Genomic DNA, 16,118 nt, shown 5'->3' with positions numbered 1-16,118 from the left:
AGTTACTGCAGTAACACTGTAAATGTCCTGCTGTGGGAGAAATGAAAGATTATTTTATTTTGAATGTGGACAGCCAGCTCACAGGTTTTATTTAACCTGCAAGGTTGGAATTGACATTCAAAAAGGAATCTAGGCTTCTAGGCTAGTCACAAGAAGTTATTCATTGTTTATTGTTTGTATTCATTGTTAGTTATGGAGAAGGGGTTGGATCTATTTCAATCCTTTTTGGAGATTAATTATGAATGATTTTATTATTTATGAATGTTGTTCATAATCAAGAATTTGTTTGTTGTATTCACATTAATTATGTATTCATAAAATCTAAAAATATATTTATTATATACTGTATTTATAAATGTAATTTCAGACCCTCACAGCCTCTCACACTGTACCAGGTGACTTCAGTTAAGTCCCTGATGGTTCAGGGCTTAAAGCGGGGCATTGGGGTGCCCCTAAAGCTTTCATTCGACCGCCTTGAATGTTCAATGGTGCAACAATTGCATTGAATTGACAAGTGTGGAGTAGGTACTCTTATTTTGAAGAGTACGTAGAGGAAATGGCTAGTTCCGGAACCTTCCGCTGGAAGAGGAGGAGGTAACTCTCCTGTCATACAAATAAACGTAAACCGAAGTGTACACAGGTCACCTAGATAAAACCCAGAGTAGAAACACGGCGACATTAAAAGAGGAAGTTGAGCTATAAGGTAAGACTTAACACAAACTATCAATATTAGCTGTTTAGCTGCTAACAAAAAACAACAACACTGTACTGCTTTTATAGTAACGTTAGAGCTTCGACTCCATTCAAATCAGCAGAAAGTGTTAGACTTATCCGAGTGAAGGTGTCACTCTACTAAACAACACTAAACAACAAGGAGTGGACGGTGACAGTTGTTAATAGCACTTTATTCCGCCCTCTTCGAGGGAAACACACTGGCTGTGTAGCTGCAGGTAAACAGAGATTCAGAGCTCCTTCAGCCTTGAACTCTGTAACAGCAGCTGGAATAATGAACTCGGTCTAAAGTTAACTCTGCTGGGAGATTGCTATCAATCTTTATTGCGTCACAGATCAGACACGCATCATTTTTTCATGTGTCCCTACATACATAACATGTATTTATGTCTCCAGGATTATTAATTCCAGTCTTTATTTTTCAGAGGCAAAGTTTAAGTTTAATAATCTCTTTATAACCTCAGAAAATATCTGAGTTTTTTAAGGCAATCATCTCAAATCAGATGAAAGCTGTTGAAAAAGATTAGGAACCAAATGTTACACAGTTGATCATCTGAAGACCTCATCTGATTCCCTTGGTTCTTCCCAGAGAGACCAACATGGTGCTCCACGGTGAACCCCTTCAGTCTGATGACAAAGTCGCTGATGTCGGCAGTGGCCTGCTGGATTTCTACAGGAAGAAAGCCTCTTTCAACTGGACGGAGATGCTCAGCTTCATAGAGGGAGACGAGATACTGGCATTCAAGGTAGCTGTCTGCATGGAGTGCTTCCTGTAATAAGGCTCTGCATTTTTCACAATAGGTTGTTTACATTTTGACAGAGAGGTATGACATGCAACAAAGGTCCTAAGGCTGGAAATGAACCTGGGTCTGCTGCAGGTTTTAATGTAGTTAATCAAAGCCCCGTTGTGTAGAGGGTGATCATTTATTTAATTGAGTTATCGTCTTTCAATGGGATCATATCAAGATGAAATGGTATATACCGTGATACACTATTATGTAGTGTAAATTGATAATAACGACATACAAATGTCAAATTAAACTGTCTAAATTGTATTTCTCTATTTGTGTGCATACATGCAAACATCGTTATTGTATATCTGGAAATATTTGTTAATTTCTTGCCAAGGTTTGTAATAAAATGAGATATATTTTAATTATTTAATATAGACATTTTTATTATTGAATTACCAGAAAACATGGTGCATTGTGATACATATCGTTATCAAGATATGAAATTGATTTTGACCTTATTTGTAAGGCCGTTAAATGGACGTTATCAGTCCTCGCTGCCATTCTAATGCTCTGATTCTTCTCCGTGCTGCAGCAACATGTGTTTAAGACTCTCGAGGATGACCCTGTGTTTGCACGTCGTCCCGGGGAAGACCTCCCTCTGGAGAAAATGAGAGAGCTCAACTTCCTCAGGTATCAACATGCAGCCACAGACGGTTTCACTTTTTGCACCCACTGTGAATCCAACCATACAGTACAATTACTATATATTCATCTGTATAATTGAGAGAAAATAAAGCTTCATATAAAACTCTACAGGGTGAAACAACTCTTCCGCTACGACTTCCTGACAAAAGACGAGATCATGGCTAACCCCTGGAAGACTGTGGTTCTCAACGATTGTCTGGGCATGTATGACTGGTCCTTGGGGGCCAAGTTCTTCCTCAACAAAGGGGTGAGTGGGCATTGTTGACTGGTGGGAGGAAACATTTAGTCGTCTCATCCCAGTGAAAGATGCTTAAAACATCTTCTGTTTCAGATGTTTGGAGCGACGATTGCCAACGCAGGATCAGTGAGGCACAACAAATTTGTTGAAAACACAGAAAATATGACAGTAAGTGTTGAACACAGTAACAGGAGGGGAGTTTGAAAGCTGACGGGTAATGCTGCATTCTGGGAGCACACTGTCCTCATACTATTTACTAGATATAGTTTATTTTCTCCCAAACTCCACATTTCTAAATACAACATTTTGCTTCCACATCTAATCGGTGTGACATTCATATTCATCGTTTTTCGCTTTTGTAGACGTTTGGATGCTTTGCGCTGACTGAACTGAGCCATGGCAGCAACACCAGAGCCATGAGGACCACGGCAACGTACGACCCCTCCACCCAGGTCACTTACGCACACACACACACACACACACGTTTGTGTACGAATATTACAAAATATTATGTCACAATTTGCATTCATGACCTCATTCAGTATTTCTACATTTCTGGCGACTTTTGTTAACTTAACCTTCGACTCCGCAGGAGTTTGTGATCAACTCTCCGGACTTTGAGGCTGCCAAATTCTGGGTGGGGAATCTGGGCAAGACGGCGACCCACACTGTGGTGTTCGCTCAGCTCTACACACCTGACCAGGTGTGCCACGGCCTGCACTCCTTCATCGTACCAGTAAGACTCTGACCCTCGACCCCAAGCTACACCCAGTTAAAATGAGACGCTGTTATCTGATGTGACAGTCACACAGCTACATTTAAAAAAGGTTTTGCACTTTGGATGTCGTCTGGACAACGATGGGAAATACATCATTTTGTACTTGTAAACAAATAGAAATCAGGAACCATCTCGATCTTCTTCTGAACAGATGGGAGATGGATCTGTTCAATCTTCTGGGAGGAGTTTTTCAAATTGTTCCATACTTGTAAAGGGCATATCGTCACATGATCTATGACATTATCATTGTTGGAGGATTTCATAGCAATTGAGCATCACATATGTCAGAGGTTTATCTGAACCAAATTCTAAATTAATCTGTTTGCATTAAATACACACAAAATTAAAAATGGCTTACTTCTAAAAAGGCGGTGCTACTGAACGCCAACCTGAAATATGTTTGAAATCTCATTAATATCGGCGCAAGTAACTATGGCCTTCCACACATTAGGGGGCGCCAAGGAGCCTGCCAAGCACACATGAACCATATAATTATACTGTGGGCATCATGTTTGAAGTGATACAAGGGCTCTATCATGCTTAAGCCCAATTAAGAAATGAAATCTGATAATTCCTAGTTTATATAGCAATATATTGAATCGTGACCGCTGTATCGTGATGCGTATAAGGTTATAAGAAATGGTTATCCACAAATACATATTTTAATAAGAATGCTTTTGAATCTGTCATCCAGACATAAACATATAACAAGGAAAGTTGACTAATGAATAATAGACAAGTTCACACTGTGAACTTATTATGTTTTAATCATCTACTGTGTATATTAAACAATTGAGCTGTTCAGCCATGAGGCACCACGGTGATCTGTGTGGCCAAGCGGCACCCGGTGGCAACGGTTCAATTCAAAATTGTTGCGTCATCTGATCAGCCTTTAGAGAGACCATCGATCAAAATATCAGCTGATTGGAGGCGATTGGCTATCTTTTGTACAGATATCATCACTGAGATGTGCCTATCCAGTTAAACTATTACTAATGTGCTGCAGGTGAGAGATCCCAAGACCCTGCTGGCTCTGCCTGGTGTGATGGTTGGAGACATGGGCAAGAAGCTGGGCCAGAACGGGCTGGATAACGGGTAGGTGGAGCAGAGGGAGGCGCTGGACCTCATCAACAATCTTGTTTCCTTTTTATCTCACGGTTGTACAATTTTGTCAGTTTCAAACGCTTGGAACTTCATGTAACTGTGTAAATGACCAGCCTAAACATGATGAATGCCACCTTAGCATTCATGAGAATAGTACATTAACATAATTAACAGAATAATAACAACATAACTGTGTAGGGTGATTAATATCGTGTTTTCAAACTTGAAATAGCTTGAAGTGATGAAATATAAACTCAGATTACAGCAGACTAACTGCCCAACGTGTTTGTTGGTCAGGGTTCAGGTAGTAGTGGTTAGCAGATAACAAAGAATAAATTATTATGTTTTATCTATTTCCATTCTTGAGCTTCAGGCTCCAAATTCAAAGCATTAGCTTCAGATCCTGCTCCAATGGGAACAGTTCAGGCCTCAAAATGAACATTAAGTATCATCTCATACTCGGGCGATAATTCAAAGACACACACACACGATGTTAAGCACATGTTGGTCAGTGCCTAAGTAAACAGCTAGATGGAGCTACAGTAACGGTTTATAGCAGAGGAATGTCAGACCTGGAGGCTTCAAGCTTCTTCAATGAAATAATGTGATGCTAATTTCTGCTAAACATCCCAGTAAATAAGGCTGACGTGACCAGAATGCATGTGGAACCGCTTCATGGATTCTGGGGATGGATTGTTGAATTATTCTCAGTCTTTGATTTCATTATTTATTATTTTTAATATCTTTGCTGATAAAAGTTGTTTAGTTTGAGATGTTATATTTTTTTTGTGTAAAGCACTTATGAGTATTTCTATGGAAATAGAATTGTTTGTATTCAATGCTGGTGAAATGATAATTGTGAGTTACCTGTGCAGCAACCAGGTTGACTTTTATTGTCATTAAAGATTCAACATGATGGTTTCTAACATTGTGACCCCAATGTGAAACACATTGTCTTTGACATGAAATTCAATCTTTAGCTTTCTGGAACGTGTAACGCCTTCATTGTGAGACTTTGTCATCTGATACTCTGGTGGTGAATTGTGTTTAGAGATAAAACAGATTCCAGTTTCCAGACCTGTTCAGTTTATTTTCTCAGTCAAAAGAAAATGTCAATTGTTAGTTGTTATGGTGACAACGCACATCAGTGGGGCAGCTCCAGAGACGGATGTCTAGCTAGTTAGCTACATGTTAGTGCCTTTGGGCTTTGTGCAGGCACCTCTTCTCACCAATATCACTGATGCTCGGTAGAGCCCTCCTGTCCCGGGCCGTGAACATCCACCACCAGTTTGTAATGTTTTCAGTCAGGATGCTTTCTATTACTCTTCTGTAAAAGTTAACAACAACTTGGCACAGAAATGTTAAGTTTCCTTAAGAATGACAGTAAATGTACACTATAATTCCCTGTGTGCTGCTTTGGTGTTACACGTGTTGACAGTGTCCGTGTAACCATTTTTCTCTCATTTTCCCTTCAGGTTTGCTTTGTTTTGTAATGTGAGGATCCCTCGGGACAATCTACTGAATAAGACCGGAGATGTTACTCCAGATGGCCGCTACGTTACTCCATTCAAGGTTAGCACCATTTCTACTGGTGGCCAAAGAAAGAGGCATTTAAAAGCACCAATCTCAGTTAATTACAACTATTTTTAACAGTTGGTAGAATGACTATGTGTAATGGGAACGGCATCATAGTGATGAACCTACCAAGGTTACTGTCTTTTTATTAAAACATTTCTTCCTAGCACCCTATACCCTTTGGGTGAACTGACCCGTTTAAAGTAGCGTGGGGTAAGGGTCTGCTTTTCATTGCTGGAATGATTTAATGAGCTCCCAGGGGCCAAATCCATATAGATGTGGTGAGAAGATGGCTGGTAATGACAACCAGGCCTGGAAAATTCCTCTGGAACCCCGTGAGAGGTGTTAATAGCCAGGACAGTCCGGGTGTTGCACCACAGAGTCAGATAAGTCTTTAAGCTTAACTGTGTGGTATCACCCGTTGTGTCTCTCCTCTCCTTCAGGACCCCAACAAGCGTTTCGGGGCCTCTCTGGGTGCCCTGTCAGGTGGCAGGGTGTCCATCACCAGGATGTCGCTGGTCAACTTGAAGCTGGCTCTGATCGTTGCCATCCGCTTCTCGGCCAGCAGGAGACAGTTTGGACCCAAAGACACCGAGGAGATTCCTGTTCTGGAGTACCAGTTGCAGGTCAGGATGGAGGATTTGAAAGAAAATGGGCCTTATCAAACTCCAGTGTAGCTTGTCAAAGTTACAGAAGATCTAAATCTACGTTATCCATGTATATACTGTATATTTCATTCATGAGAGTGGATGTAAATGTTTACCCAAATTCTTCTTCTTCTTCTTCTTCCCAGCAATGGCGTCTGATCCCATACCTGGCAGCAGCGTATGCTTTGGAACACTCCTCCAAATCCATCTTCATGAACTTTGTTGAGTTCCAGATGGGACAGATCATGAAGGACAAGAGTGACCGACAAGTGAGTCATTATGATCCACTTGTTTATGTCTATGTTCAGAATCATACTATATAAACTTAGCTAGCTAGCTTGTCCATCTTCAGAGCTGGCTAGTTAGCTAGCTAGTCCTGGGATCTCTCCTTCTGGCCAAGTAGTTTTAGTCTCTTAAGGCCCCCACACACCGCCCAGACGTCCAACTGCCTTATCCGACCATTCTCCGCCCACTCTGTTGCCTCTCGTCTGACCCGTTCGGCAGAAAAGTTGCGTTGTACACACCGCTTCGACGTGCTTCCGACACCACAGCAGCGTGTACGTTCTGCGCTTGCGCGAGATGCAATAAGCCTCCTTAACAGCGGGTGGCGCTAGTCTCGTGCCAGTACTCCAAAACAGGAAAACAGGAAATGACGGAACGGAGTGCAGATAAAAACAATGCACACACAGTCTTGGTTCAGTATTCGTTCGACTCGAGAAGACCTTTGTGGACTAAATACTTGGCATTTCTGGAAAGATGACTCTGGCTAGGGTGACACTCGCGTTGTGTGCTCTCGGGCTCATTATTTTACGAAAACTTCGTCTCAGTAGGGAACGAGTAATACGGAGTTTACCATCGTCACTTCCGCCCCGCCCACACACCGCCATTGGATACTCTGATTCGCTAGCACACCCCCAATCAGAGTATCCAATGGCTCAGACGTCCAACAGCCCACCTCCTCAGACTTCGTATGCTCAGTCTGATCAGACAACGTCCGCGCGGCTCCGAAAGCTTCCGACGCAGCTGTACACACCAAACATATGTGTTCCCGACCTCGTCCGAGCCTCTCCAAACGCTTCAGACGTCCAACGGTTGGGCCGGTGTGTTCCTGCCTTTAACTTGCTTATACCAACATGCTTTGGTGTGTGTGTGTGTGTGTGTGTGTGTGTGTGTGTGTGTGTGTGTGTGTGTGTGTGTGTGTGTGTGTGTGTGTGTGTGTGTGTGTGTGTGTGTGTCAGGCGGAGATGGGCAGGGAGATCCATGCCATAGGCTGCTCCAGTAAACCACTGGGCTCGTGGACCGCTCAGAGGGGGATCCAGGAGTGCAGGGAGGCGTGCGGTGGACATGGATACCTGGCCAGTCAGTCTCAAACATACCGACACTCACACACACACACTCTCACACACACACACACACACACACACACACACACACACACACACACACACACACACACACACACACACACACACACACACATTCTGCCAACCCCTCGACCACCACTCAAGCTATAAACTAGGACCTAAATTCATTTAACAGCATTTTTGGGTCTCTTTTTCTCTGTGTCTCTTTATCTGTCGTTAACACACACAGTCACACACACACACACACACACACACATACACACACACACACACTCAGAGACCTCACTACCTTCTCTCTCTTCCAGTGAACCGGTTGGGCGATCTGCGTAATGACAATGACCCAAACTGCACATATGAAGGAGACAACAACGTCCTGCTGCAACAGACCAGCAACTACCTGCTCAGCTGGCTCCACGCCAAACGCCACGGTCAGTCTCCCATGGGTTCATTATTACAAGGTTTTGTTGCTGTCCCATGGCGACAGGTAAAAAAATATTCCTTCAAAAGGTTGAACATGAAAGTCCAGTTCTGCACTAGGTTGTCTCCTCATCATCTCACTTTTTGGTGATTGCCGTGATGTCTGGTTTCAGGCGGTGAGCGGATTGAGTCTCCTCTTCACACTGTTGATTTCCTGAATGATTCCCACGAGATCCTGGGAAGCAAGTTTACAGCAAGGACGATGGAGGAGTGCATGGACTCTGCAGGTACTCCCAGACTTCAGAAACATTTCTAAATATCACTGTTACAACAGTTTAACCCAGTGAATTTACTGCTTTTTCATCATCTCAGTGTCACTGGCAGCCTATAAGTGGCTGGTGTGTTTCCTGCTGGAAGAGAGCCAGATGAGGCTGGAAAAGCAGAGGTCCTTGGGAAAGGATGACTTTGAGGCCCGCAACAACAGCCAGGTAAGACGCACACATCTTCCTCCTTCGGGTGGTCCGTCGTGTCGGATGATGACTGCAGCTTTGATGGCTTTAGAGTCCGATGAGGGAAGCACACCCTCTTCCACAGGAAGTACACGCAATGAAAGAGGGTGGTGTTGGAATAGCGGCAGCCTTACATTTTTGTTTGGTCTGACGCTGCTCAGAATTGCTGCTACAGAAGGGGGGTCAATAAGAGAAGATGGGATAAGATGTTTTTCCTTTTGACTAACGTATTTAAGGAAGCCTTCTTAACACCTTGGCCAAGGATTAATTATGGTGTTTTTTTTAAATGTTTGTATTTATTCATGTGCACCGCCCCTTCTCTCAAATACAATAATTAATGTATGAGGAATGATGAGAAGACATATTGTTTCATGACTCCAGGCCAGCTGCTTGAAACAGAAATAAAAGTTGTCTGTCGATGGGTGTGCGTTGTGCTTCTGGAAAATGTGTGTGTCACTGTATCCAGTAATTTTTTGGGAGGTTCATGTTCCTTCTGGGTGGAGTTTGCATGTTCTGTGTTAGCGTGGGTTCCCATGGTCCAAAGACCTGCTGGATAACGGATGACTCTAAATAGCCAGTTGGTGAGAATGTGAGCTTGGCTGGTCGGTCTCTATGTGTCGGCCTTTCTTTCTGATGCAAATTTAAAAAAAATGCACTACAGGAAAGCACTACTGTTTTTGTTTTATTCTGTTTGCAACAGAAATTATAAGTGTTCCCTGTATGTTTAGGTCTACTACTGCCGAACCCTAGCCATCGCCTACATAGAACTCAACTGCCTCCAGAGGTTTCACGATCTGACCACTGACGACGACACACCAGCTGGTCTCAGACCTGTACTAAGCAAGCTCTGTGCCCTGTATGGGTTGTGGAGCCTCAGCAACCACATGGCCACACTCTACCAGGGTACTGCACTCCATACACAGCATGCATCAATCTGGACAACACCTCCTCCTTGTATTGGTGTTCGTAACATCGTTGTGTTTCTGTTCAGGTAGTTACCTGAGTGGCAGGAAGCCCACAGAGTTGGTCCAGATGGCCATCATCACTCTCTGCTCCCAGGTACAGAAACATCCCATCCTCTGCATTTCTTAGTTCCACTCTTTTATACCATTGCAGAGTGTTTATTATGAGTCCTTCTGTACCTCCTACCTGTCCTCGTGAAGCTGGATGATGAAGTTATGGCAGCTGTCTGACTGTGTGTTTCCTCCAGCTGAAGGATGATGCAGTATCACTGGTGGATGTCTTCGCCCCTCCTGATTTCATCCTCAACTCACCTATCGGCAACGCTGATGGACAGGTAAAGACATGCACACACTTTTTTATTTTACCCTTTCCATTTTTGCATTTTTAAGAATATGGTGAGTTATTGGTATCAGGTAATGAGTGTTTAAGAACTCCCACCATAGTGACTCAGTAAGAACTCTCTATTCCCACATCGTCACACTCGGACACTTAGTCAGGTTAAGTGTCGTTCTGGGAAGAAGACTTCAGACTTCTGGCTGCCGTCTCTCTCTCTTCCAGGAAAACACATACAGCGTTGTGTTTGCTCATAAATTGTCTTTGACAGTTGTTGACAATGACTCTTGTCTGCCCTTCCTTTTTCATAAAACGGCTTAACTAATGTTTGTTCTGCTGAGGAATGACGTCGTCATGCCGACCCACGCTGTGTCGTGTTATTGTGTCAGCTTCAGGGTTTGTCCAGTTTATTTTTGCAGCAAATTGGTCCTTTTTTGAGACATTTTTAAGTATATATGACATTTGAGAAAGTTTATACTTTACTATTAATGCTATTAATGCTAATACCACCGACTTCCATTCTGTCTCGACTACAGCTTATTGCTTTCTCCTTCATCTTTCTTATTAAATTCAGTGATATTACATTACATGACTCTTAATTATGGATAAGTCACATCACCAGGCAACATACGGTTTGAGTTTGCTGGATGTGGAGACTTTATAAATCATTAAATACTTTTTTAACCGTTTCCATGAGGGGATTGATGCGATTCATTCTTTATCAGTCTATCATCTGAAAATAAGTTCATTTTACCCTCTTCTATTTCTTTTGTATATTAAAAAAAATTGATACAGTAAGCGGTAACTTTGCACTGCAGCCGGTTTCTCGCAGAGTTTTTCCAATAGCGTTAATAGTTAAGCTGTAAAGCCGTTTTTCCAGGGCCGTGAACTTCGCTAACTGTCTCGCTTTGTGAGTGTGAACTTCTTGCCGTGTCATCACCATTCATATTTATACAACCAAATTAGTTTATGATTAAATAGTTTCCTAGAGCAGTGTCCAATTTCCATTACAGGAAAAAGTCCTGCATACAAGATGTGTCTTATGTAAAAGTCCAAAAGTATAAAACTATGATAAAGTACCAAAAAGCTGTTGGTGATTCATAATCCAAAACAAATTAGCTCTAAATCAAATTACCAGAAAACTGATACACAATGTGGCCCTCGGGCCTTCTGGGTATCTGAGGCCTCAGGGCAGATGCTGCTGGTTAATAACAGATATGAATCGTCGTCATCATGATGTATGATCAGTCTTAATTTGATCTACTGTAGTAAACAACACAGTTTAATCCTGACCATGATCATGTGTCATGTCTTTGTAATCCTCATTCCTGTAAACGTACAACAACAACAACAACAACAACAACAACATAATGAAGCAGAGAGAGTTTCTTCTTATTGAGGCGTCCTGCTGGGAATCCCACAGATTAATCAAAATGCAACCACACAAACAAACTTCCTGTTCTAGTGAGCCATACCGACGCCATAATTCCTCAAATCTGTTTGGGTCGTTTGTCTGAAACCAGGAAGAAACGAGACACAGTCGTGTGTTTCCAGCACCCTCCGGCGTTGCCTCTTCTTGTGGTTGGAGTGGATCCAAAAGTTGCTTAGATTGCAGCTGATGTGATGTCTTGTGAGACAGGAAGTGATGATGACAGCTCAGATTATACATGTAGGGAACTCCGTCATGTTCAAACATGGCATGAAGACTGGAGTTTTACCCAGAAAGTTGTGGCGGTGCACCTATAGCGTGCTAGTTGGTTTCGCCCAGTTAGCCGGGTTAATTAAGCTCAATGGACCACGAGACTGCGTGCTGACAATGTTAAACTGAGGTCGGGTTCATGTGAGGATAAACTTCAGACGTCTTATTTACCCAGGCATCAGCTGAACGTGTCGATTAGTGGAGCGAAACAAAAACAGACTGGAGGGCGAGTCCTTCTCGCCACGGCGTTCAGGCTCCTCCCACATTCACACCAAGCCAAAGTAACTCATGTTAGAGTGTTTATAATGCATATATGCGAATGTGTCCCAGGGTAAAAACTGGGTCACATTCACATTACAGACATTTCAATTCTTTTTAAAATTATTTTATTCATATATTTTTATTGACAATATGCCAGAGTCTTAACTCTTAAATAAGCATTATGGACAATGAGTAACAGTTAATCATTTTCAGAATAAATGAACAAAAAAGTTTTTTCCTATCCCCAAAAACTGAAACCAGAAAACTCAGGTATGGTGAATTTTGTTTGATTGACTTTTTTCCTTTCTTTATTTCGCTGCCCCAACCCGACAGTTCCCTGGGTCAATCCCATTCTCTCAACGTGTTCAACAATAAATCAGTCCTTTTAGAAAATGGTTCCTTTTTAACTCTGTTATATTGAGAGTGAACAACAGAAGATTGAATGGGATCAGGACCTCACATCAATAACACGTTCTCCTCGTTTCTCCTTCATGAAGCTCTACAAGAACCTGTGGTCGACGGTGATGCAGGGCGACCAGGTGCTGGAGCGCCCCTCCTGGTGGAAAGAGTTCTGCTCAGACAAGCCTGTGGTGGGATCCCTCCGCCCCAAACTCTAGCAGCCTCTCTCAACTCCACCCCTACTGGTGGGTCCAACCTGGGACATTTATGTGCCACGCCTAAAAAAGTCCAACCATTTGTCAAATAGCCCAGAATGCAACACTGCACCTCAGTTAAAGGACCATACCAGTGATCACTGTTCATCGGCCACCGAGCTAACATAAACCATGACCATGTTTACCAAAGTTTCTTGATTTTTGAGATTGTTTGTGCGTTTTGGCGATATACATATTAGCGAATAGCTCCACCCGGGCCGAATACGTAAACTGGAAGCAGCCAGACATTAAAACAAGTGAACCCAGAACCTGCTTCTAGCTACGGACGCAGATGTGATTTGATATCAATGTGTGAATTTTAATGTCTTTTATTCGAGTTATACAGTCATTTTATAATGATTTATAAGGCTGTGAGTTTCACAAAGTTGAATTACATAAACCCAATTTCGTAGAGTGTTTTTATACACCGTTTCAACTTGAATGGAGGCTAAAACATGGAGGCTGAGCTCTACTGAAGTGAACACTGATGCACAGAAAGGATCTCTGTTGATGGAGAGAAGTCAGAGTTAAACTGGTATGGTCCTTTCAGACAACATAATGATTATTATCATACTGGGAAACACCACTGGAAGTGAGACATGAATCTAATCCGTCCTCCCTGAAGATCTCTGGCTGGCAGTAAGAGGACCAATAACATGTGGGTTACTGCTTATTTACTAATTAGTTCATTTCTAGAAATATGTATTGATTTAATAATTACACACTAAACAAACATGATTGGTGGGAGGTCGGGAGGGTTAAAGACTTTGTGATGTGAATGTTTTCTTAAGGACAGCAGCCGTCTTGTATAATGTTTTGTATAATTACAACGTGCCGGTTATGATGGAAAAATGTATTTTGTAAAATATGCATATATACCTACAAACCTTAATGTTGCTGCTTACTTTGATTCCGTTGTAAAATATGTAATAAATAATTTCTGTCAAATTCCTGGTGATCCCTAACCCTTGATATCATTTGTACACACAAATTATATTTTTCATATTATTGTCATTTCCTAATTTCACATTCTAAAATGTAACTGACCCTTATTAAAGCCCATGTGATTGTGATTATTAATCTGTAGATGATACAGTTCACTATGAGCCTGCAAAGAATAATCACAGTTCTGTGATTTGATATTTAACACATAGCAAATTAAATCATTTACTCAAACAAGTAATTGTGTAATGGGTTGTTTTAGTATTTGTTGTGCTCCAGTGAATCCCGTAGGCAGCATTAATAAGCAATCATCAGATATGGATGTCATAAAACCGTGTCATAGATCAGGCTGCAGGAGGGACCCATGATAAAAATAACTTTATTTATATAAAGTTTTAGGAAAACCAAGTTACAAAGTGATTTACAGTAGAATTAAGATAAAGTTCATTGAGATCAATATATAATAAATAAATAAAGTACACAACAGATGCTCAGCTGAGGGGCCCCGGACACCTTTCATGATGAGTCTGGATTTTGGGGCCATTAGCAGGGCCCTGCTGGAGGATCTCAAGCAGCCATCAGGGCAGCAAGGATCTGTAAATCAGTGGGTTTTTGTGAGTCGCTGCTAACTCTGAACTTGTCTCGTGTGTCAAGACCAGATATACAGACACAGTACTTTCACCATTTATAGTATCGGACGTCTGCCCGAAAAAGCCAAAACTCTAAATCACACATTGGCTTGTGACAGTTGGTCAAATGAAGATGTTGCAATAAAAGGGAAGAGGGAGAGATGATGAAATATGGGGAGTAGATGGCATTGTGCCAAATGTAAAACCTCAGATTTAGTAAACGACTACAAGACACGTCGCCAGCTCTCCAATAAAATCACCACGCCAGAAAGATGAATAGACTTTGCACTGCGGAACAATAAAAGATGTCAGAATGCAACAATGTGAGTTAGGTTCAGCCTTTCACACACGTTCAGTTTTTAAGTCATTTGTGAGGTCCCATCTTTAGGTTTAGGACTAATTACATACAAACCAAGTGTCATATTTCCATTATTATGCCACTATTTCTGCTCTTTTATTATCATCATCCTATTACATCCACTGCTGCTGCTGTTATTATTTTAAGTCTTCATTTAATGCAATTATTTTTGCTATAGCAGTTATTACTGTTACGCCCCACCCTTGGGTAGCCCTTTTTGGGGCGAACAACAATCCATCACTGACCCCAATAAATTACAAAAAGACACGGTTTAAACCAATAAAATCCACAGGACAAGAGGCAGCAGGACCAACAGAGGCCTCGCCTCCTGCTGCTGGAGCTTAAGTACTTCCTCCCAGGTGCACCTCGTTGTCTGATTCAGCTCACCTGGGCAGAGCCACTAGAGGGGAAAAAGGGACAACAGCACAAAGAACACATACAGCCTAAAACCCCCACCCTTAAAACAATGAATACATCATTTGTCAAGACAACAATGAATTACCACCATAACATTTATTAATTGAAATCAAATGTACTTTAATCTTAAATTATGGAACTTATCGTTACCTACTAAGGCTGTATGTTTGAGTGAAATACATATATCAAAAGCAGTCTAATATACTCGGTACTATAATCAGACAAAATGTCACTCTAGTCAGGAACCAACAGTGTTGCTCAGAGCACCCAGTACTAAAAAGAAACCTCTGCAAGCTTCAGCATGAAGCAAATGTGGAAGCAAGTCACTCAGAATTGTAGGCTACTCCTGAAAAATAGGTGTCACACTTGGGATCAAATGTGGAACAGACAAGATCTTATCACATACACAGAAGGGACAACTACAATGCTGCCACTACGTTGTAGAATCAGCAGCAAGTAGCCAAACATGTGGAAACTCCTCCCACTGGGTACAAAACGGGTACAACCATGAGGTGGAACAGGTAAACCACAAAACACGAAGTTACTGCATTTCCTAACATAACAGTAAAGCAGCTGACCAACCCAAAAGTTGAGAGCAACAGCCACAGAGCTAAAGGATCACAACGAGTAGCCCAAAGACATCCGTTTCATCTCGTTTTGTCCATCCTGATAGATTGATGATTGGATGGAGGATGTTGTACGTTGTTCAGATTGTAAAAACCCTCTGAGGCAAATTTGGGGCTTCATTGATCAATTGAATTGAATTGAAATGTGAGTTTGTAAGACTTGGATACCTTTATTGTTCGAACCTTCACCAACAAGGCGATGCTTTCCATTCAGTTTGCGTGTTTGTCAGCAGGATTACTGAAAAACGATTTTGGCTTAACGAGCGCTACTTTGTCAGAAAACTGGGTGATTCCCCCACATGAAGGATTGTAGGATAGAGGTGGTTTTGTGGATTTGATGGCAGCACAGCAGCAGATGGAGCTCTACAACGGATTGGCCATTTCTTCAGCCTACCCTGGTCTAGTAGTCAGAACAACGGGTTTCCACTTGGTTC

General features: G+C 42.0%; 1 protein-coding gene across 1 annotated transcript; it reads left to right on the top strand.

The window, feature by feature from the left end:
- The first annotated feature begins 581 nt into the window (after positions 1 to 581).
- Positions 582 to 13,680, top strand: acox3 (acyl-CoA oxidase 3, pristanoyl). The gene is made up of 19 exons (XM_084002801.1): positions 582 to 703; positions 1,322 to 1,478; positions 2,059 to 2,156; positions 2,283 to 2,418; positions 2,503 to 2,577; positions 2,772 to 2,861; positions 3,002 to 3,145; positions 4,194 to 4,282; positions 5,767 to 5,863; positions 6,310 to 6,492; positions 6,660 to 6,782; positions 7,752 to 7,872; positions 8,183 to 8,305; positions 8,468 to 8,581; positions 8,667 to 8,782; positions 9,532 to 9,706; positions 9,795 to 9,862; positions 10,014 to 10,100; positions 12,557 to 13,680. Exons 2-19 carry the CDS (start codon positions 1,332 to 1,334, stop codon positions 12,674 to 12,676), a joined length of 2,106 nt encoding a protein of 701 aa, XP_083858927.1. The 5' UTR covers positions 582 to 703; positions 1,322 to 1,331; the 3' UTR covers positions 12,677 to 13,680.
- Positions 13,681 to 16,118: the final 2,438 nt, after the last annotated feature.

The sequence above is a fragment of the Eutrigla gurnardus genome (genome assembly GCF_963514095.1).
Source record: "Eutrigla gurnardus genome assembly, chromosome: 23".
Classification (NCBI taxonomy): Eukaryota; Metazoa; Chordata; class Actinopteri; order Perciformes; family Triglidae; genus Eutrigla; species Eutrigla gurnardus.
The sequence above is the reverse complement of the archived record's forward strand: the minus strand, read 5'-3'. Positions and strand labels throughout refer to the sequence as shown.